Source organism: Acanthochromis polyacanthus, chromosome 13 (assembly GCF_021347895.1).
Source record: "Acanthochromis polyacanthus isolate Apoly-LR-REF ecotype Palm Island chromosome 13, KAUST_Apoly_ChrSc, whole genome shotgun sequence".
NCBI lineage: Eukaryota > Metazoa > Chordata > Actinopteri > Pomacentridae > Acanthochromis > Acanthochromis polyacanthus.
The window spans coordinates 35,044,465-35,071,178 of NC_067125.1; the positions used below are offsets into that span (position 1 = coordinate 35,044,465).

Consider the following 26,714-nt stretch of genomic DNA (forward strand, 5'->3'; position numbering starts at 1 on the left):
CCTCCCCCGCTACTCCCTCTTCCTCATCCACCGATCCTCTTCTCTTTTCCTCTCTCACTTCTACCTGCGCGAGCCCCGCCTCGTCTGCTGCCTCCGGTAAACTCAATGCCGCTGAACAGCCACCACCATCCGTTTCGGACGGTTTAAAGAATCCTGTTAGCTTTGGGATGCTCTTAAGTAATTGCTTTTTCTGGGTTTCTTTGTCCCGAAACACCTTTCTTTTGTGAGCGCCGCTCTCAAATTTCTTTTTCCCCGTCATTTTTCAGCTGTCACTCAAGGGGGGAAAGTTAGGTGGACTTAACAACAACAGTAATCAACGAGAGCGGGGCGGGTCTTACCAGCCACGAATGTGAAGTATAAAATGATTGACAGAGAACTTGACAAGCAACAAAAACAATGCGATTTTTCCAGCTCATTGATAGGCCCCTGAACTTGGTAGGCCCCTGGGCTTCAGCCCAGGTAAGCCCGTGCATTAAGGCGGCCATGACAACAGGCTGTAAAGCAGGAAACTAGTCCTCCTCATCTCGGTCGGTGCCTATTACGCACGAAGTTTTCAAGTGTTACCTTCATATTTCTCTTCAAGCAGCTCTGTTATACAAGAATTGAACGATGGCAGGTAAGAACTCATCGATTAAATGTGCTTTGGAGGGAACCATGACTTACTTTTTGCTTCATGTTTGCGGCAACGAGCAGACGATCAGCCAACAAACAGGAAAACGCACAAACTGTTCTTGCTGCGTTATGAAGAAGATGAGGGGATAGGGGTCAGAAATGTGTCAGAAATGTGTTGAGTTTGACAACGAAGGCCTGTCAAAACAAAGCCATAATAGTTTGTATTTCTTTGTGAACGTCAAGTTTAGTTTCACTTTCAGACACGATATTAATGCTGTGGTTTGGTGCGCTTCGATGAAAAAAATATGACGCAACCTGTCCAGCTGAACTTAGACTTGCATTTTATTTGCGAAACGTTGTCGAAATCACATATGTGATATGTTTTACGCGTTTAGATTCTGCCATTTAGAGAATAAGATCAACGATAAATGCGAAATTATGAAGGTGAGATGTCCAAAGTCCGCAGGTTTGCTTGTAAATGTTTTAGCTTATTGAATCGGTAGTGTCGACAGATACGGACCGTACCCGTAGCCTGTGGCCTACGGATACGGCACTTTCCTGTATCATAAATATTAATGAGACGAACATGAATATTAATGAGCCGGCTGATGAACGCGCTTTGTGATTGGCTGGTAATCCGACGTGCATAAATATTAATGACCCGGTTTGGTAATCCGAGTGATGAAGGCGCTTCCGGGCGTGCGGAGCCTGTCATGTCAGTCATCTGCTGTTCTCTTTTCTATCATGCATAATGTCTTATAAATATCATTATCTGACTTTTTCACGGACAGTGATTTGGGGGTTGAAATCAGCACTACTATTAAAAATAGTAAAACTTTTTATTCACGTGACCCTGTTCTAATAAAGCACAAACGGCAAACAAAACAAATGGCGGAACTAACAGCCAGCAAACTACAAGTATTTTTTTACCTTCAAAAGTAGCGACAGACTATTACATATTAACAACCTAAACAAAACCCTGATGTATTTTCTACGTCTGTCAACACAGACACTGCACGTCAGTCACTTTAATGTTAGCGGACTCTGTTGAATGTCTAAGTTACATAACCACAAACAAATCTCACAATATCACAGTAAATCGAGTTTGTGTTTTTTTTTTTTAATTCATGCCGAATTAAAGAGCTGCTCCTCACCATTCACGAGTGTTTGTTTCATATTCGACATCCTTCACTTTATCTTGTAAAGTAGCGTCCGAAATTAAATGGGAACATTTGCAATGGAGTTCGTCAGCCGCTTCCACCACTGAACGCGGTAAACTAATTAATAGGAACTGGACTTCAAACAATTTATACACGGCGTCTAAAAGCGTAAAAACTGCAATGTCTAAAGTGTGAGAGGAGACGGCGTATTTTTGGTTAAATTATACAATGTTCACCGTCAAAGTCATTCATATAAACTGCCTGTAATGTGCAGCAAATAGTAGTTAACCGGCGCCAGCTCTTCAGTGACCTTAACGGGTCCGTACCTCTAGTACAGATGCTACGAGTACGGGTCCGTACCTGTAGCATCAACCTATTGAATCATTTGATTTCTTGTCACTGAAAATATACATGAAATGAGAAGCAGACCTCACTGGTTATCTAATAATTGCTAAAAATAAAATACTGTGAAAGGTTTTCAAAGCACAGCATTTTTAAAATACACATTCCAAATATATTTTCACTGTTGGCACCTTTATTATAATCAATGTTTTGAATTTTGCTGTTTTGTTTCCTGCATGTTCCTGATTCTAGCTAAGGAGCTCTTTGATATGAGGCCTGGCTTTGTTGAAAAGGCGACCAGAGAAATTATCAGTCTGCTCCTGGATTTGCTTTTAAAAGATGGTGTCTTGCATCACATGGAGAAAGACTCTATACTTGAGGAGAACCAAAGCAGAGCAAACAAGGCCCGCGCTCTTGCAGATGCAATGATTAGGAAAGGGGAAAAAGCCTGCAGCAAGATGATTGATCACTTTAAACGTAATGACCCAGAACTTTACTCTGAGCTGCGTCAGTCCTGTAGTCAGGAGGAGGAGCCAGGTGAGAGACCTTCAAATGATCTTTTCTGTAAAACATCTGATTCTGTTGGATACTATCTTCATCACAGGTGTATAAACAGAAAACAAATGCTTATTTGGATACAATATTGTTGTGTTTTCTCAGCTGCACAGGCAAAGATGGAGACGGAGTCGTCAACCACACTTGTCCATGCCACTGATGGATTCTGGAATGAGAAACAGAAGGATCCAGATGTTAGTAATTCACAAAAAGCCTCATTAAATGTCTCATGTTGACTTAACTGATAATTTTTCCATCAGTAAACGGAAAAGGAAAAATGTAGTTTTAATGCAGTTCAAGTGTGAAGGTTTTCTCATGCTGGTCTGTTAAGTACACTTCAATGTTTGATTTTTAACATGAAGAAATTAAACAATATTTTAAAAATGAAAGTATGGAAACGATTGTACTGAGACTTTAGGTGCATTTTTGTTTAACTTGCTTCCTTTAAATTTGTTTTCCAGATTTACCCTGTGCACAAAAAATCCATTGAAAAATGTGTGGCTCTGCTGATCACCAATATAGAGTTTACAGATAAGAATGCAAACCGACGTGGTGCTGAGCGAGACGAGGAGAACATGGAGAAACTGCTTTCAGATTTGAAATATGAGGTGGTGAAATACAGAAATCTCACTGCAAAGGTATTTTTTTAGGGGGGAAATTTAAGAAAGCATCACTTTTGGTTGATTTACTGAAACAATACTGATGCATTGACTGTTGTGTTCTCACAGGCGATTGACAATGCCCTGATCCAGTTCTCTAGACATCCAAAACTCAGAGAGACAGACAGTGTGGTGGTGGTTATCATGTCTCATGGAGAACTGGGAGCAGTTCTTGGTGTCAACTATAAAGAGGAGAATCCAACAGATGTGTTCCCCATTGACAACATTTACCAACACTTGGGTTCAGAGAAATGTCCAGCGCTGCTGAACAAACCCAAAATTATCATCATCCAGGCCTGCAGAGGAGGTGAATCTCAGCTTTTGTTGCAGAAACCCAACGTAAATTAATTTAAGAGTCTACAAATATCCTCTTACCTTAAAGTGTGTGGCATGTGTTTCAGGTGGGAAAGGAGCTGTGCTTGTGAGTGATAGCGCAAACCAAGGTCTGGTCTGTGATGATGTGTCACAACCAGGTGCTGAAGGTGGCATGGAGGAAGATAATTTGCGATATGTACACAAAGAAAAAGACTTCATTTCTCTACTCTCCTGTACTCCTGGTCAGTGTTTTTATTTATTTTATTTGTTTTTAGTTAATGGGGACAATGCAGTTAACATAGTTTCAATACAGTTCATGAATCCGATGTGTTGCATGTAGAGTTTTAGCTACAGCTAATTCTCAACTCCTGTCCCTAATTGGGCTTTTAAAACAACCAAAACATACAAGATCACAATCCTTTAAAAGTACAATATACAAAAAACCTAAACAAATACAACCATAACTTACAGAATTAAGTTAAATATCCCCACAAATCTATAAAACAAAAGCAAGAAAAAAAAGAAAAAATAAAATCTTACAAATCAATCCAAATTAACTACTTAAACTACAACACTTTAAAAATGAGGACAGCTCTGGTTTGCTTGAAGCCACGCCACAATATTAGTTATTGATTTTATTTCAGTTGGTAATATGTTCCAAAGTTTGCAATCTATGATTGAAAAAGCAGACTGTCCAAAAGTGGTTCTGCTGTGTTGAATCCTGCAGTTTCCTTCTACTGTGCTTCTCGTTACTCTGTTATTGTTCAGTCTTTGAATATATTGATGAAGATGTTCAGGTGCAAGGTTATTGATACATTTGAATACTAATCTAAGAGAACACAAGTGTACTGTTAAACTGTCAAAACACATAAGATTGTATTTTTTTGTATATTGCAATGATGCCACCGGATAGATTTTTTTTATCCATTATTTTTAGAGCCTGGTTGTATAATGAAAAAAATGTCCTTACTGTAGAAGGTGAAGCTTGACCCCATACTGTCAAACAATATGCAATCTGTGAAAACTTCTCAGCTCTTTTCCTGTAGCTCATGATCCATTTAAGATATTTATCAGTAATCTACAGTGATACAATCCAGAAGTTGTATTAAAAATTAAATGTATTTTCTGTCTCTGAATGTTTTTCTTGCAGGTACTGTGGCACTCAGAAACACAGGTTCTGGGTCTTACCTCATCCAGTACATTGTTGAGGTATTTAACACCTTCGCATGTCAGGATGACATCGAGAAGCTTTTCAAAAGAGTAAGTTTCACTTGTACAAACTATCTTATGAGTTTATGCTTGTGTACAAATGTAAAGTTATCTCAACATAGAATGAGCAATCATGATCATTTTTCTTTTCCATTAATGTGAGCTTTGCTTAATTTTGTACACTGTTTTTTTTTCAACCACACAGGTCACGCGACGCGTTGCAGAACATCGAAGCATATGGCAGATGCCAACCAAAGACAGAACCACTCTGATAAAGGACTTCTACTTCTTTCCAGGCCACTGAAGCAAGATTGGGTTTTGTTTAAAGCAAAAATGACAACATTAAACTTCATCGCAACAATAGGGGTACACTGTAAAAAAATATTTTTTGAAACAATTTTTAACTGTCACTTATTTGACAGTCTGCGGTTATTTTAAAGATTTTCTCCATTTTATTAAATCACAGACAATATCTTTAGATTCCCAGAAAAAAAGTATTAATATGCATGTTAACTGTATAAACAACCACAACACAACAACCTAAAACTATAAATAACATCCATTTTTAAAATCTGTATTTTTACAAATAGAAAAGAGAACCCTAACCCTTACTGGCAGATTTTCACAGTTTTGACCAGGAATTTTTTTCCAGTGTATCCACAACCTCAGATCTAAAGTTTTTATCCCGTCTTACTGGTGCTTTGTGCTGTCATTTGAAATTTTCATGAATTTGTGAATCAGTTTTTCCAATTTGACTTTAGAATTTTGTTGACTGTTTCTATTTTAATTGGTGCTTCTTTTTAAAAAAAACAAAACAACAACAACAACAACAATGTCATCCAAATAGACCCAATTCCACTCATGCAGTTTTTAATAGATGCCACTAGTTTAATAGATGCCATGAATCTAAAATTAAAGAATCACAAACTATCATGGAGAGAAAAAGTACAGAAGACAGACACAGATTTCCTCATGTGTTCTGTCAACAATCCTAAATATTAATATTAATATTCATAAAATAAGATGATGTTTATACTCAGACAATACAGAATTTCATGATAAAGTGACAATATGGGTGGAAGGTTCATGTTCTATTATACACATGAAAAGAGTGACATGGCATGGTGTGAGAGAAGGGAAAAAGCGAAAACAGGACCATTTTTGAGGATCAGAAAGATTCAAGGAGGTTTGCTCAGTTTGCCAGATCTTCAAGATGTGTTTGGCAGCAATAAATTTAGAGTAAATCCCTAAAATAGAGATTTAGTTAACAGTGGCAAAAAGACTAACACTGGCCAGATTTGGTGTTAGTCACATTCAGGCACATAATATTAACAATAACAACAACAATAATAGCAATAATAATAATAGTAGTAATAATAACAATAATATCAATAATAACAACAACAATGGGGGCTGCACAGTGCGTAGTGGTTAGCACTTTCACTTTACAGCGGGAAGATCCCTGGTTTGCGTCCCAGCCTTCCTGGGATCTTTCTGCATGGAGTTTGCATGTTCTCCATGTGCATGCGTGGGTTTTCTCCGGGGACTCCGGCTTCCTCCCACAGTCCAAAAACATGCTGAAGTTAATTGGTGATTCTAAATTGTCCGTAGGTGTGACTGTGAGTGTGACTGTTTGTCTCTATGTAGCCATGTGATGGACTGTTAACTGTCCAGGGTGTCCCCTGCCTTCACCTTAAGTCAGCTGGGATAGACTTCAACCCCCCCATGACCCTAGTGAAGATTAAGTGGTGTAAGAACAGCATTCACATGGTGCTTTGACAGTAAAAACATGCAAACATAGAGACAGTCAAGCAAGACATAAGTAATAAATGGACAAGATTGACAACAGTCATTTTGTTATTTACTTATATTTGATTAGCAGTTCTTTTTATACGACAAAGTTATTATTGGTGATCGTTTTACCTTGCTGACATGTTTCGACTATGTCTGCAGTCTTCCTCAGAAGAGAAAAAAGGACACGTCACCACTTGTTGGATGATGTTCTGAAGAAGACTGCAAATGCAGTCGAAACATGCCAGCAAGGTAAAAGGATCCCCCTTAATAACATTGTCAGATAAAAAGAATAGCTAATTTAATAAATGGAAAAGGCAGGACAGTCAGACAAAATAAAATAGTAAAAATTATAAAAATAAATTAAATGATTAACTAGGTTAGGATGCAAAAAAACAAAGGAACTTGGCAGTTTAAAAATTGAAGAATAAGAATAGAAATTAAAAGTTTGAGATTTAAAATCAAAATTAAAGAATTAAAGTAACTTAGAATAGTACAGAAGCAGACGGGACTTTGGATAAAAGTTGCAATTTGCATTAAGGAAAATCTGTTTTAATTTTTTACAATATACAAGTTAAGTGTAACTTTCCTGTGTTGATCAGTTATTGTTATTTTTTTCAGTTTTTGTACTTTTCACTGATTTGTTTGGGGTAAGTAGAGGTGCTTTGATCTATCATTTACTGTTTCATTGGTGAATTAGGCCTTTTAATCCATGTTATTGTTTTCTGTTTTACCCTTCATGAATTAATGAACATTTGGCACCAATGAAAGGTGAACATTATTCTTCATAACTAAGAGATGAACATATCAACTTATTAGTGGCCGTTTCTTGTTGATGTAAAAGGAAAATTGAACAATAGGAGATAGAATTTGGTCTGTGTAATTTACATAGTTCAAGTGTTCATGTAACAACATGCAGCTCAGCAGAGTCAGTTCTTCTCTTGTCACGTGTCAAGAGGCCCACAGGAGCCGTTTTAGTTGTGTTGATTTGTGTATATAAATTTACACATTTTGTCATTACAGAAAACACCTTCAAGTGAGAAAGTTCAGGTGCTAAATGAAGCTAAATACATTATGTTTGAGCATCAGAGCCAAGTGACCAAAGATATGTTTTTGGAATGTTTTTTCAGATTAAATATTTGGATTTTAAATGTACTGGACAACATGCGTTTCATTGTTTTTGCTGTGATTTGCTTTGTTTTGTTTACATAATTTTCACATATTTTACAATGTTTAATATTTATTGAGCTAATAACACATTAATTGACAACCTCTGGGGATAAAAAAAAAACAACCAACAATGCTGGTGTACAAGTGTCAAAAAATGCACTTCCTCGGATGACCACTTGAGGCTGACTACAAAAGCACATTATGCCCCCACAGACCAGCATGTTAAAATACCCAACTTTACAGCAGAAACATACACATTTACAGCTTGGTGTGATAAACTGTTTTGGGCTCTATAGCTTGTCTTCCTCGTCATGACAACTGGACAGAGGAGGAACTTTTATAAAACTCAACCATTGAAATTATATTAAGTCTTAAAGCTATAAATAATTGAGGGCATATAGACAGACGTCACTACTCTGTCCTTCAAGATCACTCTTCAGGAACGCTGTATGTGATGTCATGGAAGTATTATTCATCTTTATAACCAGTCAATGGTTACAGCCCTAAATGGTTTTAACAGTTCTGTTTATTGGTGATGGAAAATAAGCAGTGAGACATTTATCTCCTACAAGTGCACTTGGCTGGACTTCATAGCTTCCATTTTCTTATATTTAGCTTACCCTTCAATAAGACTTAGAGCAGAATAAAGAACATGGTAAAGATGTGTATAATGCTCAGAACAATTCTTTATTTGTGGAGACTGATGGACAATGTATTGACCCTCATCTCTGGAGTATTTTGGTTTAGTTTCTGTTTGTGCTAATTTTTTTTTGTAACTAAATGAACTGGAGCCAATGTTTAACTTTCTGCACAGTATCACCTTTCCTGAGTGAGCCATACACCACAACATTAAAACCACCTGTCTAATACTGTGCAGGTCCTCCTCAGCTGTGACTTGTCGATCATTGACCATTACATGGACTCCACAAGAGTTGTGGTATCATTATCAGAAGATCCTGTGAGTTGGCTTGGGACCTCAGAGTTGTTTTCCCAGCACAGTCCAGAGATCTTGGAATCACATCTTGGGAATTTAAAGGCCAAATCAACACCTACAACTTTGTCATGTCCCTCATACTCCTGCTGGAAAGTTTTTACAGTGTGCATCATCCTGCTCAAAGAGTCCACTGCCTTCATGAGATCCTGTGGCCATGAAGTGGTGCCACGGTTTGCACCAATGTTGAGATACGTGGTTCATGTCAAAATTACATCCACATGATTACCAGGACCCAAGGTTCACCAGGAGAACATTACCCAGAGCAGGGGAGCCACCAGGGAGTTTGGGCCCCATGAAAAGAAATTTTACTGGGCCCCTGTAGCGCCGGACATAAGGCCGGCGAAAATATTTTGTGCTGTTTACATAAAACTGTTTATTTTAATGATATTTTTGACTATTATTTCCCATATTTGTGAAAAGGACAATTTGACAGTTACTTGGTAGGGAAAGCATTGAACACTGAATATTCTGAATACAAAGTTTCATTTATTTACTACAAGATTGATTCTCATTCTTTAGCATAAAATTTCCCCAAATTAAATTACATACCTGAATACAAAACTTGAACATAAAATAACCTCTTCCATTAAATAAATTCCAATTATCATCTGTGAAGAAACAGATAAAATAAAAAATAAAATAAATAAATAAAATACAAAAAGCCAACTGCCTTTTATGATTTGTCATCACCATCTATGGAATCATACAACAAGCACAATAATAAAATCAGCTGGAGATGTTAAACTAAACAAAGTAAACAAAGTAGGTCCATTCATAAAGAAAAAACATAACAGGCCAGATACAACCTTGCTCAGCCGAGCTTCCTCTTGCACACATATTTACAGTACATATTTACAACTGGCCCTTGCTCAACCTTTCTAACCAACAGCCCAACGCCGAGCCTTCTCAGTAGCAAAATCATTGATCAGGTCTTTGAAGTCTAGCTTTCTAGCCAACTGGCTTTCGATGGACAGCATGGCAAGACTGCACAGCCTTTCCTGTGAAATTTTGGACCTAAAGCAGTTTTTTAAAAAATCATTTTTAGCTTGCTGAAAGCTCTCTCTAGTGATGTTATGCTCGAGCCAGTTTACTCGACACAGTGCCGAGCTTTTGAAGCGAAAGTGTTCCGAGACGGTGTTTCGATCCCTGCTTCAGCACACCCACGATCACGTGACTATCGAGAACGAGGCCTCGTTACGTCACATCGCGTGTCGCGGTGCTTCGTGCGAACTTTGAAGGAGTTGAACATTTCAATCTGTCCAGGTCTTAAAAGTCAAAGGGGTCTGATTCACTCCTCAAATTGTGGGTTTTTGAGAGGAGGAGATCACGCTAGTGCATTTGCCATTTGTCATTTTGAGAGAAGTTAGGGAGAGTATACATTTAGTTAGAATTTAGTTTAGATATATCTAGTTGCATTTCATACATTAAATAACACACAGATACATACGCATAGATTCACTCATACACAAGACACATGCATTCATAGAAACACACTACACATATATGCAGACAAACATACATATATAACGTTTTAAAACATTTATTGCAAGTACAAAGCAGTGTGAGACAAGCAGTCCTGAGGCTTTTTCATTTTTTTCCACTTGGATGCAGTTCTGACACAGGACCGGCAGATGTCACTCTTCTGGTTGTGTCAAATGCTTCGAAGCAATGTGTCATTCTTGAAGCAGATGTGTCAAAGTGGTTCATTGCTTCATGAAGCTTCAATTTCACCATCACTGGCTCTCTCACCACCTGCAACACTAACTGGCAGTGTTGCAGCTTACAAATAGCATTCAGGAGTTCAAGAGGGGACAAGTTAGGGAGGAAATTGGAAGCGTATACACCGTTAAGGTGTCTTACTTCATTTTCAAAATCAGGTGTAAGATCACCAGAATACGTTGTGATCAATGGTTGGCACAGAGAAGAGATTTTGTCCTCACTAATCTGCCCAACTTTCAGAATAGCAGAAAATTAATTTACAATATTTGCTGTGGTCTGGAACCTAGTTCCCAAGTCACTTATGATACTGTCCATAGCAGTAAAAAACACAGTGTTCTGAAACACAGTTTCTGCACTCTCCTGAGACCTCTCCTCTTCAGAGGTCTCATCATGGAATCTTCGCCTTTTTCTTCTGGCGGCTGCAGTTGCTCACCTCCTTCCTCAGTTGTGGGTACTGGGGCTTGTTCAGGGGTAGGGGGCTCACAGGCCTCATAGACAGCTGCTGCTGCTGCACTTGACGTGTCTGTTCAAACATGCATCATTTTGACACGGGGGGAGGGGGGGCTGATTAAATATGGGCAGCTTGCTAAATGTGAACAGTGAAATATAAAATTCCAGAGTTTTCTTCAAAAATATGAACTAATATGGGGAGAAAAGTGAGCTAGCTTAAAAATCAAAGTTAAGACAGAGTAGAAACAACACAGGCTAATGTTCCAGAACTTTCCACCACATGAACCAAACCCACCTTGTTTTTTGAAGAACTGGGTAATATATCGCCGGCCCTTGGCCTCTCTCTCCTGCCTTATCTTTTTTCTTTTCGTTTCTGACTTCTGAGGCATACTGTCGTCACCCTACTCAGTCTGACTGAAGCACCGCTGCCCGCAGCAGTTCAGTTGATTCAGTAGGACTGAACCATTTTACTTAAAAAGGGAGGGGGGGCCCTTGAGAAATGTTTCCAAAACAAATAAACTTAGTGTTACCAGCGCATTGTAAATAATATTTATTTGTGATTATAAATTAACAAGATAGTGCCATATTCATTTTGTCAGTATTATAATTTTATCAGGGGCCTTTCTGGGCCCCTGTTAATGATGGGCCCCTAGAATCCTTCCCCTTTTTCCCCCCTTTTCGGCGCCCCTGCCCATTACGCATGAAGTTTTCAAGTGTTACTTTCATATTTCTCTTCAAGCAGCTCTGTTATACAAGACTTGAACGATGGCAGGTAAGAACTCATCGATTAAATGTGCTTTGGAGGGAACCATGACTTACTTTTTGCTTCATGTTTGCGGCAACGAGCAGACGATCAGCCAACAAACAGGAAAACGCACAAACTGTTCTTAGTGCGTTATGAAGAAGATGAGGGGATAGGGGTCAGAAATGTGTCAGAAATGTGATGAGTTTGACAACGAAGGCCTGTCAAAGCAAACTCATAATATTTTGTATTTCTTTGTGAACGTCAAGTTTAGCTTCACTTTCAGATTCTACGTGGTAGCCTACTACTGCTGTGGTTTGGTGGCTTAGATGAAAAAAATATGATGCAACCTGTCCAGCTGAACTTGCATTTTATTTGCGAAATGTTGTCGAAATTACAGGTGTGATGTGTTTTACGCGTTCAGATTCTGCCATTTAGAGAATAAGATAAACGGTGACCATATTCTGTTTCTCTGAAAAGAGGACACACTTCCAGCTCACGCGCGAAAAATTTTCAGTCCCCAGCAAGTTGTGTAGGAACACATGTATTCAGATGTTTAACAAAATAAGAAATAATCATCTCTCTTAAAGCTGCTGTCCGGAGTTTGAATCGCAGTGTCTCCCAAAACACTGGTGGTCCCACCCTCCCTCTGATTTCGCCCCTTTATTTGTGCACGCGCGCAGTACATGAGAGAAGTGCCTGGAGTGCTGCAGCATCTCGCCTGTTTTGCTGTTTTCCCCTATTCTACAATTAGTAAATAATAAAGGAATTACGTTAGAATGCTGTATTGAGTCTAACTTGTCCTAATACCAAAATAACATGAATCTGCTAGGACGAACTAGTAAAGTTTCAATATGTGATTACACTCGTGTATCCCTCTCGATGACGTTGTTTATCAAACTTAGTGCATTTACGCGTGTATATGTGTTACATTGTTTATTTATTTCTATCTAGAGTTCAGAATTGCATGACTCCTCTGACGAAGAGTATGTCCCAGACGCCCCAACATCTTCCTCCAGAGGTCGGGCATCTAAACGAAGCCGTCAGGCGGGCTATGGAGGCCGTGGTCGGGGAGCGACGCGAGCACCCCGACCACGGCATCTAAACGAAGCCGTCAGGCGGGCTACGGAGGCCGTGGTCGGGGAGCGAGGCGAGCACCCCGACCACGGCATCTAAACGAAGGCGTCAGCCGGGCTACGGAGGCCGTGGTCGGGGAGCGACGCGAGCACCCCGAGCCAAAAAACGTCCTGCAGTCTCTTGGCCTGACAAGCCGTGGGATTGGTAACTTTTCTGGAAGTTGCTGAGCCCTGATGCTCTCTCCTCCACAAGCAAAACAAATGTGCGCGCGGTTGCGTAGTGCGTAGCTCGCCCACCTCTGCATGGGCTCGCTTGCTGTGCGCGTAACCGTTGATTGACAGCATGACAAAGCTGAAGCTCGAACTTGATTGGTCGACAGCAACCGGCGCTTTTTGGAATAACATGGGGGTCTATGAGAGGAAGGCGGAGCTCAGGAATAAATTTTCATATCGTGTTATACTAACTTTATATTATAGTATCGAACTAGACTAACACATTTAAGCTTTGTTAAAAAATGATACATAAATTGAAAACAAACGGAAACTCCGGACAGCAGCTTTAAGTCTGACACTTACACTTTAGTTAGGAAAAGTGAGGTAGAGTACCATTCTTCAAAATAACCTCCCAATTATCAATTATGTAAAAATAGAAATAATGTCTCAAAATATTAAACAAAAAGAAAAAAGAGAGGTAGCCTATTCTTCAATGTTCAGTTAGCCCATTCTTCAAAATAATGTGTCTAATGGCAAATGAAAAAAATATAGAAATAATGCCTCAAGTCAACAGTCCTTTTTTCCTTCTTTTCCCTTCTCTTATTAGCTACAGAGACATAAGTCCCAGCTTTTCAGACTGTACATTCTGCCTCCCATTTGACACGACCCGGACGAAAACAGGGGTATTTTTTTCGCATTTCATCAGTGAAATGACATTTGCGTTTCGGCATTTTCTTTCGGTTCGAGTGTTCTCTCGCAGTGTGCCTACCTGCCTGTCAGCCTGCGAGGAGTGAGTGAGTGTGGAGCGCCTCGGCTCAAACTCCACCTCTCAGAGCGTGTTTCCAAAGGAACCATTAAACGTGAATGATAAATACACTGGTCTGTGACGCGCTCAAGCTAGGCAAGATCAAAAACCCGGACATTTGAAGGAGTTTATAAACGCCGGCCGGACAGGCCGGACAGCCTCTCAAAAGAGGACATGTCCGGGCAAAAGAGGACGTATGGTCACCCTAGATAAATACGAGATTGTGGAGCTGAGATGTCCAAAGTCCGCAAGTTTGCGCATAAAGGTCTTAGTTTATTGAAACATTTGATTTCATGTTATTTAAAATATACTTGAAATGAGAAGCAGACATCACTGGTTATCTAATAATTCATATTATGATGAAAAATGATTCACAAAACACAGAAACTTTGAGTTGCTTTCTTCTCTGCACTGCATGAAGAGGAAGGATACATCAACGCCCTGCAGCACACATAGACTTTTACTTAGACTCAACCTATAACCATGTACAGCACACAGACAGAGATGTCAACATTTCATAATTAATTTATAGTCAGACACATACATTTAAGTGGCTTATTATTGAGTTTCTCTTATTTTCAAACTGTTAATGGATAATTTTTTAATGATTCTTTAAATGTGTGTTTTAATTTTATAATGCTGCTAGTTTACACCCAGCAAATTTACAAAAGTGTATAAAAACAAAGCTTGCAAGAAATTCTTCCGTTGACTGTAGATGATACTGTTGTGTTCTTGTCAAAACGTGTCGATTACACTCCGTCATCTTTTTAGAAACTTCTGTTTGCGGTGCTGCTGTCCATCCTATTTATTTTATAAATGGGAAATAATGTAATTATTAAGAACTGATGCAATTTTGAATCATCTGATATAAGTGACATTGTACAGAAGTGTACTCACTTCTGTTGAGTAATAGCATTTTTAAAATAAACATTCTGTAGATATTTTTCACTGCTGGCACCTTTGTTATAATCAATGTTTTGAATTTTGCTACTTTTTTTCCTTTATATTCCTGATTCTAGCTCAGCAGCTTGACTGTGTGAGGAAAGTGTTTGTTGAAAACGTGATTGACCCAGTTATCAGTCAGCTCCTGGATGACCTTTTACAAGATCGTGTCTTCAATCGTGGGGAGAAAGATTACATAATTCAGAAGTATCCCGTCACAGCAGACAAGGCACGCGAGCTTGTAGATGCAGTGATCAAGAAAGGGGATGTAGCCAGCAGGAAGATGATTACTCGCCTTCAAGAGAGAGACCCTGAACTTTACTCTAAGATGGATGAGTCCTGTAGTCAGCCTCCTCAGCCAGGTGAGAGACTTTCAAATTATCTTATTTTCTGTAAAAGATCTGACACTGTTGGATGCTGTCTTGATCACAGGTGTATAAACAGAAAACAAATGCTTATTTGGATACAATATTGTTGTGTGTTCTCAGCTGCACAGGCAAAGATGGAGACGGAGTGATCAACCACACTTGTCCATGCCACTGATGCTTTCTGGAATGAGAAACAGAAGGATCCAGATGTTAGTAATTCACAAAAAGCCTCATTAAATGTCTCATGTTGACTTAACTGATGATTTTTCCATCAGAAGAAACAGAAAAGGAAAAATGTAGTTTTAATGTAGTTCAAATGTTAAGGTTTTCTCATGCTGGTCTGTTCAGTGCACATCAATGTTTAATGATTAACAAGAATAAATTAAACAGTTTCTGTATAAAAGTATGGAAATGACAGTTCACTTCAAAGAACTTTACTTTTCCGTTCGGAACTTCATTTGTGCCGGAGCATCTGTGCCTATACTGTACATACAATCCACATACCCAACAACATCAGAATAAACATAGGCAATATACCATACACACAACACATCCAACATACCAGAGACAGTAGATAAAAAGACTGGTAAAATTTAAGATTAAAAAGTACATGTCATCCTTAGAGACATAAATCAACCAGGGTTTGTCACTTACGGACCAGAATTATCAAACCAACCAGACTTGACTGTTTTAACAGCTTATTGGAACATACTGGCAGTGTTAGAGAGCTTTATGTCAATTTACAAAACAAAGACGCAGGCGGCAAACAACGAGCACTCAGGTTTTCATCCCATGACTCACTCTCAGCGCGTTCAGACATGCAAACACGCACACACCCTTATTCCAAGGAACACACACACACACACACACACACACACACACACACACACACACACACACACACACACACACACACACACACACACACACACACACACACGCTCTCACTTGCACTCAACACTGGAGTCACGGTCAGAAATGCTGCACAACTGGTAAGGCCAAATGAAAAATCAAGTACAGCAGCACGGCTTCTGTCAACTACAAGAGACGTTGATAGTAAAAAGTTTGGCAGTGGGGTGATTCTACGAGCAAAAATATCCAACATCAGCACGGCTATGTTTCTTTTCGTTGTGTTTCCCTTTGCAACAGAACTTTACTTTTCCGTTCGGAACTTCATTTGTGCCAGAGCATCTGTGCCTATACTGTACATACAATCCACATACCCAACAGCATCAGAATAAACACAGGCAATATCCCATACACACAACACATTCAACATACCAGAGACAGTAGATAAAAAGACTGGTAAAATTTAAGATTAAAAAATACATATCATCTTTACAAAAGTGCAAGGTGCCAAATACACGAATAATTAAAAGATCCTGAAGAGGTAGTAGTTAAATAAAATGGCTCAGCCATTCATAAGTCTGATGGATGTGGGCACCAAACTTGACTTGGCTCTCTTGGTTCTAAAAGTGAGTCACCTGTGTCTCTGGCCTGAGGGGAGCAGACTGTATTGGCTGTGCAGTGTGTGAGTGGTGTCTGAGGCTATCTGTGTTCCTTTAAGTTTTGTCCTTCTGTTATAAATGCTGATAAGTGGTTCTTGCTCCGGTTCTGACTGTGCTGAGATTTCAGGTGCATTTTTGTTCAACTCATTTCCTCTAAATTTGTTTTCCAGATTTACCCTGTGGACAAAAAAATCGATTGGAAACCGTGTGGCTCTGCTGATCACTAATATCCAGTTTTCTCACCTATCAAACCGACGTGGTGCTGAGCGAGACGAGAAGAACACGAAGAAACTTCTTGAGGCGGGGTTGGGTTTTGCTTAAAGAAAAATGACAACCTTAAACCCCATCACACCAAGATGGGTACTCTGTAAAAATTCATTTTTAAAACGATTTTAAATTCTAATTTTTTTGGACAATTTACAGTTATTTTACAGATTTTACCCATTCTGTTAAATCACAGACAATACCTTGAAGATTCACGGAAAAAAGTATTAATATATGTCTTAACTGTAAAAAAGAGAAAACAACAACAAAACAACCCCAAACCATAAATAACATCCACATCCAAAATCTGTATTTTTACAAATAGAAATTAGTTCTTACATAATGTGTGAATGTTTACCTGTATTTGAATCTGCTAGTGTATTCTTTTCTAGCATCCTTGCTGCCAGATTGTCAGTTTTGACCAGGTTTTTTTCCCCAGTGTACCCGCAGACCTCCAATCTAAACTTTTCATCCCGTCTTACTGGTGCTTTGTGTTGTCATTTGATTATTTCATGAATTTGTGAATCAGTTTTTTAAATTTGACTTAATAATTCTGTTTACAGTTTCTATTTTAATTGATGTTTTTATTTAAAAAACAGCAATGATGTCATCCAAATAGATCAAGCTCCACTCATGCAGTTTTAACAGATGCCACTAGTTTTTGATTTCACATTTGCCAGGAGTCTAAAATTAAAGAATCACAAACTATCTTGGAGAGAAAAAGTACAGAAGACAGACATGATTTCCTCATGTGTTCTGTCAACAACCCCAAATATTGCTATTCATAAAATAAGGCGATGTTTAAAGTCAGACAATTCATAATTTCATGATAAACGGACAATAAGGTGAATTGTTCATGTTCTATTATACACATGAAAAGAGTGGCATGACATGGTGTGAGTGAAGGGAAAAAGCGAAAACAGGACAATTTCTGAGGATCAGAAGGATTCAAGGATATTTGCTCAGTTTGTCAGATCTCCAAGACGTGTTTGGCAGCAATAAATTTAGAATAAATCTCTAAAATAGAGTTTTGGATGACATCATTGGCCTTGTTTAGTTAACAGTGGCAAAAAGGTTAACACTGGCCAGATTTGGTGTTGCTTATGTTCAGGTACATTTAAATATGACACATTAAATGTTGTACTTAAAACGACTGAAAACTAAATTTTGACAGTCAAAATATATAAACACAGAGACAGTCAAACAAGACATAAGACATAAATGGAAAAGGCAAAGGCAGTCAGACAAAAATATAAAAAAAATAATACATTCAATGAATAATCTGCTAGGTTAGTATGCATAACAAACAAAGGAACTAGGCGGTTTAGAAACTGAAGAATAAGATTAAAGATCAAAAGTTTCAATTTTAATATCAAAAATTAAAGAATTAAAGTAACTTAGAATAGTACAGAAGCAGACAGGACTTTGGATAAAAGTTGCAATTTGCATTAAGGAAAATCTGTTTTAATTTTTTTACAATATACAAGTTAAGTGTAACTTTCCTGTGTTAATCAGTTATTGTTATTTTTTTCAGTTTTTGTACTTTTCACTGATTTGTTTGGGGTAAGTAGAGGTGCTTTGATCTATCATTTACTGTTTCATTGGTGAATTAGGCCTTTTAATCCATGTTATTGTTTTCTGTTTTACCCTTCATGAATTAATGAACATTTGGCACCAATGAAAGGTGAACATTATTCTTCATAACTAAGAGATGAACATATCAACTTATTAGTGGCCGTTTCTTGTTGATGTAAAAGGAAAATTGAACAATAGGAGATAGAATTTGGTCTGTGTGATTTACACAGTTTAAGTGTTCATGTAACAACATGCAGCTCAGCAGAGTCAGTTCTTCTCTTGTCACGTGTCAAGAGGCCCACAGGAGCCGTTTTAGTTGTGTTGATTTGTGTATATACATTTACACATTTTGTCATTACAGAAAACACCTTCAAGTGAGAAAGTTCAGGTGCTAAATGAAGCTAAATACATTATGTTTGAGCATCAGAGCCAAGTGACCAAAGATATGTTTATGGAATGTTTTTTCAGATTAAATATTTGGATTTTAAATGTACTGGACAACATGCGTTTCATTGTTTTTGCTGTGATTTACTTTGTTTTGTTTACATAATTTTCACATATTTTACAATGTTTATTATATATTGAGCAAATAACACATTAATTGACAACCTCTGGGGATAAAAAAAAAACAACCAACAATGCTGGTGTACAAGTGTCAAAAAATGCACTTCCTCGGATGACCACTTGAGGCTGACTACAAAAGCACATTATGCCCCCACAGACCAGCATGTTAAAATACCCAACTTTACAGCAGAAATATACACATTTACAGCTTGGTGTGATAAACTGTTTTGGGCTCTATAGCTTGTCTTCCTCGTCATGACAACTGGACAGAGGAGGAACTTTTATAAAACTCAACCATTGAAATTATATTAAGTCTTAAAGCTATAAATAATTGAGGGCATATAGACAGACGTCACTACTCTGTCCTTCAAGATCACTCTTCAGGAACGCTGTATGTGATGTCATGGAAGTATTATTTATCTTTATAACCAGTCAATGGTTGCAGCCCTAAATGGTTTTAACAGTTTTGTTTATTGGTGATGGAAAATAAGCAGTGAGACATTTATCTCCTACAAGTGCACTTGGCTGGACTTCATAGCTTCCATTTTCTTATATTTAGCTTACCCTTCAATAAGACTTAGAGCAGAATAAAGAACATGGTAAAGATGTGTATAATGCTCAGAACAACTCTTTATTTGTGGAGACTGATGGACAATGTATTGACCCTCATCTCTGGAGTATTTTGGTTTAGTTTCTGTTTGTGCTAATTTTTTTGTAACTAAATGAACTGGAGCCAATGTTTAACTTTCTGCACAAATCACCTTTCCTGAGTGAGCCATACACCACAACATTAAAACCACCTGTCTAATACTGTGCAGGTCCTCCTCAGCTGTGACTTGTCGATCATTGACCATTACATGGACTCCACAAGAGTTGTGGTATCATTATCAGAAGATCCTGTGAGTTGGCTTGGGACCTCAGAGTTGTTTTCCCAGCACAGTCCAGAGATCTTGGAATCACATCTTGGGAATTTAAAGGCCAAATCAACACCTACAACTTTGTCATGTCCCTCATACTCCTGCTGGAAAGTTTTTACAGTGTGCATCATCCTGCGCAAAGAGTCCACTGCCTTCATGAGATCCTGTGGCCATGAAGTGGTGCCACGGTTTGCACCGATGTTGAGATACGTGGTTCATGTCAAAATTACATCCACATGATTACCAGGACCCAAGGTTCACCAGGAGAACATTACCCAGAGTATTACACTACCTCCATGAGCTCACCTTCTTCCTGCAGCTCATCATGTTACACGCACACAGCCATCCACATGAAGTAGAAGCAAACATGATTCATCAGACCATGGCACCTCCTTCCATTGTTTCATTATGCAGTTCTGATGCCCACATGTCCATTTTAGACACTTTCTGCAGGGGGTAGGGGTCATGTTGGACCAGAGAAAGCTGTGAGACACTTTGTTCTGCTGCATTTCTATCATAGCCAGCATTACAGGTAGAGCATGTGATTTCAGTCCAATACACCTTTTGCTAAATTTAATGAACATGTCTTCACAGTTAATAAGCTGTTCCATGTGTATGCTTAAAAAACCCCTGTGTGTATTCACAAACCTGGCTTGGTAAGCGAGAAGCTTAGACAGATCTACACAGCACTATTCCAGCCTGTCTAGTACATGTTTATGGAGAGATGTGGGGGAAAGGAGCAGTGGGAGTGATAGTAAATCTGGCACGTCATCTAAACATTCTAACCAGAGAAATATCAATCATCTCTCACTACCACATATTCCATTTTTGAGGTTTTCAGCAATTTTTGCTCCAGCAGGTCTTCCATTGTTTTGTGGTTGTCCTTCCACTGCATACTGCTAACACCTCATAAAACCTGCAGTTTGTCAGTTCTGACCCAGTCGCCTAGTCGAGACATTTTGGCACTTGCTCAAACACATCTGCTTGGCCATTTTTCCAACTTCCCTGGTCGTCTTAGTGTTAGGGTTGATTCATATAATCAGTTGTGAGAAAAATACTTGATTTTTTCTTTCACGGAATTCCAGTGTTGCTCTGGTCAGGAGCCAGCCAAAGTTGTACTTGTGTTTGTTTCTTTTCACCCCCCCCCCCCCCCCCACACACACACACACACACACACACACTCACACACACACTCACACACTAAATTTTAGTTTTATCAGAACAATGCATGTTGGACTTTCTTTCCTGTTGTCAGTATCATGGGCAATATTCCAATTCCACATGCAGTGTTTTATTATTATAGTATTATTATAATACTACCTTACTATTGCAGAATCATTGCAATTACTACTCAATTATATTCTAGTCTAATTTTAGCTTACTTATGCATATTTGTGGTAATGCATCATACTTAAATCTTATTGCTCTGCTGTCAGGCACTGCATTTATTCTCATTTTATGTAATTTTGTTTTCTGAGCATCACCTTGCACAAGAAATTCCCTTGGGATTTCTAAAGTTCTATCTTATCTTGTCTTATCTTATCTGCAAAAACCTTGTCTCTGTAAAAGCATGAAAGTAAAGCAAAGAACAAACTCTGAATTCCATTTTTCCAGACAAACTTTACTTGGAAAAAAAAAGAAGAGAAAAAACAGAACTCCAGTGAAACAAATAAAACCATGTCATCACAATACGACACAAAGGCAACATGTTGAATAGGCAACATGGTAACATCGTTGCAGTCTGTGCATGTCTGATGTGACCCCCAAAAACAGATAGGAGAGTCTTTTACAGGGCTACTTTGACTTCATGCTGATGCTTTCATTGACTCATCAAGTTCACTGACGTAAATAAACAGAGAAGTAGCTTGACAGAAGAATATGCACTGTTTAAAGCTTGGGTTTGGAAAAACTAAAGACATAAATCAACCAGGGCTTGTCACTTACGGACCAGAATTATCAAACCAACCAGACTCGACTGTTTTAACAGCTTATTGGAACATACTGGCAGTGTTAGAGAGCTTTATGTCAATTTACAAAACAAAGACACAGGCGGCAAACAACGAGCACTCAGGTTTTCATCCCATGACTCACTCTCAGCGCGTTCAGACATGCAAACACGCACACACCCTTATTCCAAGGAACACACACACACACACACACACACACACACACACACGCTCTCACTTGCACTCAACACTGGAGTCATGGTCAGAAATGCTGCACAACTGGTAAGGCCAAATGAAAAATCAAGTACAGCAGCACGGCTTCTGTCAACTACAAGAGACGTTGTTAGTAAAAAGTTTGGCAGTGGGGTGATTCTACGAGCAAAAATATCCAACATCAGCACGGCTATGTTTCTTTTCGTTGTGTTTCCCTTTGCAACAGAATACAGAAACATCACTTTACGGTCAAATAAACCATGCAGGGCTTTTTAAGGGAGGTAGAAGACACCAGAGAGAGAAAGTTAAAGAAAAATCAAATCAATAAATAAACACAGATCTACAGAAAACATGGCTTTGGAAACACTGCAGATGAGCGATCTGTCACTTTGCCTGTACAACACAAAATAGACACTACGACTGAATCATTGTCTTATTTGGAAGTTGGAATGTCTTAGTATAGCGTTACATATCGTTTTTCATTCGAGGAACATCATATCTTTGACAACACTCAACACTCAGATAAACAGTTTGCAGCACCACACATTTACAAAATAGCAACTCATGCGAGAACACCTCTGGCCCTGTACACTGTGTGTAAAATGCATCGTACGTCTTGTAACGCATCTTGTGCTAAACATGTAATAGATTGCATTCATGAAAACAGGGAATTGAAACTGTGTATGGGCTTTTCTTTTGCTCTGTTGTGTGTGTGTGTAGCTGCGTGGTGGCGTGTCTTTCTAGTGTGACGGCAGCTGAGGTTTAGCTCAGTGTTCCCCCAACGATGGAGGCGATGACGATTCCCAGAATGACACAGCATATAATTATCATAATTTTCTTCTGCATCGTGTGAACAACAACAGAAAACAAAAAAAAACAAACGTCCAAAGCAGCAAATGGGGAGCAGAGAAACGCATGTTAGAATTATGACTTGCACTTTAACACGTGACAGTGTTTATAACAGTCAGAACAAAATGCAATTCAGAAGCAAAGCAACAGGAAGCTGAAATTGGTGGAATGTATTCATCTAAATGTTGTGGAGTGTGACTGCAGTTTGAAAGTATTTCCACATCTTGTAATTTTGCAATCATAACTATATGCTTCCTACATCTTGCTCACACATATTAAACAGCAACACCTGAAGTGTACAGTAATGCATTTGCACATGCAACATGAATTCTTCTCAAATTTAAAGCCGCTATGTGTAGAATACGAATTGTTAATCTTGGCACCATCTGGTAGCAATATCAACAAATAGGCAAGACAACAGGCTGCACACAGTGACTTTAAAGTAAATAAAACTCGTAAAACTTGTCTTTGTAGCAGGCATTCCTCCACATGGGTTCAAAAACAGCCAGTGTTCAACATTTAAACCCTTGCTCAGCATTTAAAGAAATAGTTTGACATTTTTGGTGAAATATTTCTTTGCTTTTAGCGGAGAGATAAATTAGAGGATCATTACCGTCTTTATTTACATAAATAAGAACCTCCAGACACCAGCTTGGAAGGTTAACGAAAAGAAAGTAGAGGGGAAACAGCTGCTAACAAAATCCACTTAACAGCAACTTTTAACCTCTCAGTTGAAATGGTTATATCTTCTTTAAGCTATCCAGTAAATGAATAGTAAATGGGACATTGTGTGTTTTTAGATGGATATATACTAGATGTTTCAAAAGGGCTGGTAACAGAGCCAGGCTTGCTGCCAAATTGCCCAGAGGCCACAGATAAAGCTTCGTTCCCATGGAGCCATGTTATAAAACAGACATGTTGAAATGTTAACACACCTCTACAAACTCAAACTAAACCCAGCTTTCTTCTTTCATCATCAGTGAAGGTTTTGTATCTGTGCAACTTTCCCAGAGCTTAGAAAAGTTGTTGCAAGACGTCATCCCTTTGTAGCAGGAAACACACTAATGTGCAGCGAGCTGAACAGAGTAACAGTAAACCTGAAATCTCGAAGTAATTTCTCTCCTTCATCCAGTTCTTACAACAATATTGGGTGTATTCCCCAAAATGTCAAAGTATTCTTTTGATGCAGTTTCATCTTGGTTCTCAATTATGCATCTGTGAGTATGAGAAGCCCACGTCATGAACGTTCTGCATGCTCAGGTCCTGAACACGTGCTGATTTAGAATTCAAGTGTTCTTCTAGATTTGAGACAAATTTACTTTGGTTATGAGGTAACATTTATTCACCATCTGCAGCCTTGTGTTTGTGGGGAAAACATGCAAAGCTCCTCAACACACTGCTGGACACGCACATGACAAAGCTGTGAGAGTCACGGCACAAACACAAGCAAAGCACAAACAGTTCCTCAAGGTGTGCGACTGATTTGGTTAGAAAAAGCTTATATTTAAAAAAAAAACATTTCAAAGTTAATGCACAATATGAGAGTGCTCAAATACACACTGGACACACTTCAGACCAGTAATGTAATGACCAGTGACAGTACTGACTGCACATTACACAACCTCCTACACAGTACATGTAAACACTTAACAGTGTGTTTATGTTTGTGGCAGTCAAGCAACTCTAACAGGAAGCATCACATCCTGTTTGCTGTGAGACGATTTCTTGGAGTCTTAACTGAGTCCAACCGCGAGACAAATAATGAGGATGGTCAGACATGCTGCAACGCAACCTCCTATCAGGATCACCTTCTGGATGGAGGGGAAACAGGGAGAGCAAAGAGTCACATCATGGCTTAGTGGATGTAGGAAAGAAAGAAAGAAAGAAAGAAAGAAAGAAAGAAAGAAAGAAAGAAAGAAAGAAAGAAAGAAAGAAAGACTCTTGCTTTGAACTGGGGTCATTTGTTGTATGAAGTTCATGTTCGCTTTTGTGTTATTATAGATATTAACCAAGAGGGGGCAGAGTTGTTCCACGGAAGGCCATATTGCTAAACGAAGGAATGACATGATCAATTTCAAAAGTATTCCCAAAGTATTGGTCAAGAAGGATCTGTGCAGAGTGTGTCCTGCTTTTTGTCTGATGCTCTCTGCAGCCGTCGAAAGGATGAAATAGTTATAGTTAATGCTGTGGTGTTGAAATAAACATCTTAATGAACATTTTCCTTTCTTTTTTGTCTGGTGCACAACCCTCACCAGCTAACCTGGTTCTGTTCCAGTAACAAAATGCATCTCGGAAAATGCATCCTCCAAAATTCACTAATTTAAGTGATAAATATTGTTAAATTAGTCAAAAATGCAAACACAAAACAGAGGAACAGTGTGAAAATGACATTTTGCACATCCACAGAGGATGCATTATCAGAACAAGACTGGGTTTGCAGCTCTGCCAGCTGATGTAGACACACACTGGACATTTTAATCTCTATGGAGTATGGAGAATCAGGTTCAGGTGTGTGGAAATAAAATCAGCTGTAAGCTCTGAGGTTATCATTTATTGATGTAGAGAAACTCAATTCTGGTGTGATCAGAGTTCCATGTTGACTGATGGTTACAGTGATGTGAGATGTGTCTGTTACAGAACAAAAGTCAAAAGTGGAGATCTCGGGTTTGGAATTTCATTTTGAAGAGGTTCTTTTTAAAGAACATGCATTAATCTCATCTCTAAGAAGCTGTTCTGTCTGAAGAATGTAGGATTTTCAAGGAAAAGGGTCTCTCTCACTGCAGTGTACTTCTATTCTCCACATTGTGTACTATAATAGCTGCAATAATATTTTTACTCTGCAATGTGTTCGATCTCAAGTCACGGCAATTTTCCATGACGGGTGTTATAGTCTGTACAGTTGATCTGATTCTTTATTGGCCATTTTGATATTAGATATTGTCAAACTTAGCCTCAGACAAATTTATAATTCTCTTTTTGTGTTATTTTCTTCTTTAACATATATATGCACACTGTAATCTTAACTTTTTAGGTTCCGTTTTTTTAGAGATACACCTTGATAACTGCAGAAGACGTACACTTAGCTCACACATGTTTGAGTCACCACTGCAGAAATGATCAAACACACAACACACACGAAATATGCAGAATACATGACAGGTGAGCATGCACATTCCAATTTAAACATGCAATGCTTCTATCACTTCCATGTGATATGATGTTTTTGCACATGCATAGTTTTGCTGTACAGTCAACTCACCCTCCGGGCTTTACTCTGGTACTTAACCGCCTTCTTAGTGTCTGATACTGCCCTCTCCACATAGTCTACCGAATGCTCCACATTGTACTCTATGCGGTCTATCATCTCCCCCTAGGAGAGGTTAGTTACAGAGGAGGTGTGGAAGGCATGCAGACAGGTAGAAGAAACATAGAGGCAGATGTGTAGGCAGGAGGAGGAGGAGTGGATTTAGATAGAGATGAGGTGAGAGATAGAGGAGGAGTAAAGAGGAGAGGAAAAAATGAGAAATAATTATGTCACCCGTTTTCTGGTCTTTTTGAACTTTTTGCATTTTGGGATGCTCTCCTTTGCCTCCTCCACATATTCCTGTGCCTCCAAAACACTCCGCTCAATGTTGTTCACCAGCTCGCCCTGCACAAAAACAGAAGAAAGAGTCACTGTGGTGGCAGTGGGAGCACAAATCTGCCTGATCTCACACCGAGTACAATCTTGAACAGCAGCAACATTTAGATTTCATG

The 26,714-nt window shown here is 38.8% G+C and overlaps 3 protein-coding genes across 5 annotated transcripts in view; 2 read left to right on the forward strand and 1 right to left on the reverse strand.

Annotated features, from left to right (window-relative positions):
* Nucleotides 1–609: 609 nt before the first annotated feature.
* LOC127536896 (caspase a-like) lies at nucleotides 610–5,172 on the forward strand. The gene is made up of 8 exons (XM_051958302.1): nucleotides 610–616; nucleotides 2,367–2,651; nucleotides 2,775–2,863; nucleotides 3,131–3,307; nucleotides 3,398–3,635; nucleotides 3,730–3,885; nucleotides 4,794–4,903; nucleotides 5,058–5,172. Exons 1-8 carry the CDS (start codon nucleotides 610–612, stop codon nucleotides 5,154–5,156), a joined length of 1,161 nt encoding a protein of 386 aa, XP_051814262.1. The 3' UTR covers nucleotides 5,157–5,172.
* A 5,159-nt stretch (nucleotides 5,173–10,331) lies between these two features.
* Nucleotides 10,332–26,714, reverse strand: part of stx1a (syntaxin 1A (brain)) — an 89,261-nt gene continuing 72,878 nt past the window's right edge. The window contains exons 9-10 of one of the 3 annotated variants that reach the window (XM_051957764.1): nucleotides 26,497–26,607; nucleotides 10,332–15,303 (exon numbers count right to left, since the gene is read on the reverse strand). In XM_051957764.1, the coding sequence (XP_051813724.1) occupies nucleotides 15,181–15,303; nucleotides 26,497–26,607 (234 nt within the window). In that variant the 3' untranslated portion in view covers nucleotides 10,332–15,180. Of the gene's footprint in view, nucleotides 15,304–21,550; nucleotides 24,770–26,217; nucleotides 26,329–26,496; nucleotides 26,608–26,714 lie in introns of those variants that run through there. The other 2 variants (XM_022207143.2, XM_022207144.2) reach the window with 2 other exon arrangements.
* Nucleotides 11,682–15,525, forward strand: LOC127536693 (caspase recruitment domain-containing protein 18-like). The gene is made up of 3 exons (XM_051957765.1): nucleotides 11,682–11,748; nucleotides 14,832–15,116; nucleotides 15,243–15,525. Exons 1-3 carry the CDS (start codon nucleotides 11,742–11,744, stop codon nucleotides 15,269–15,271), a joined length of 321 nt encoding a protein of 106 aa, XP_051813725.1. The 5' UTR covers nucleotides 11,682–11,741; the 3' UTR covers nucleotides 15,272–15,525.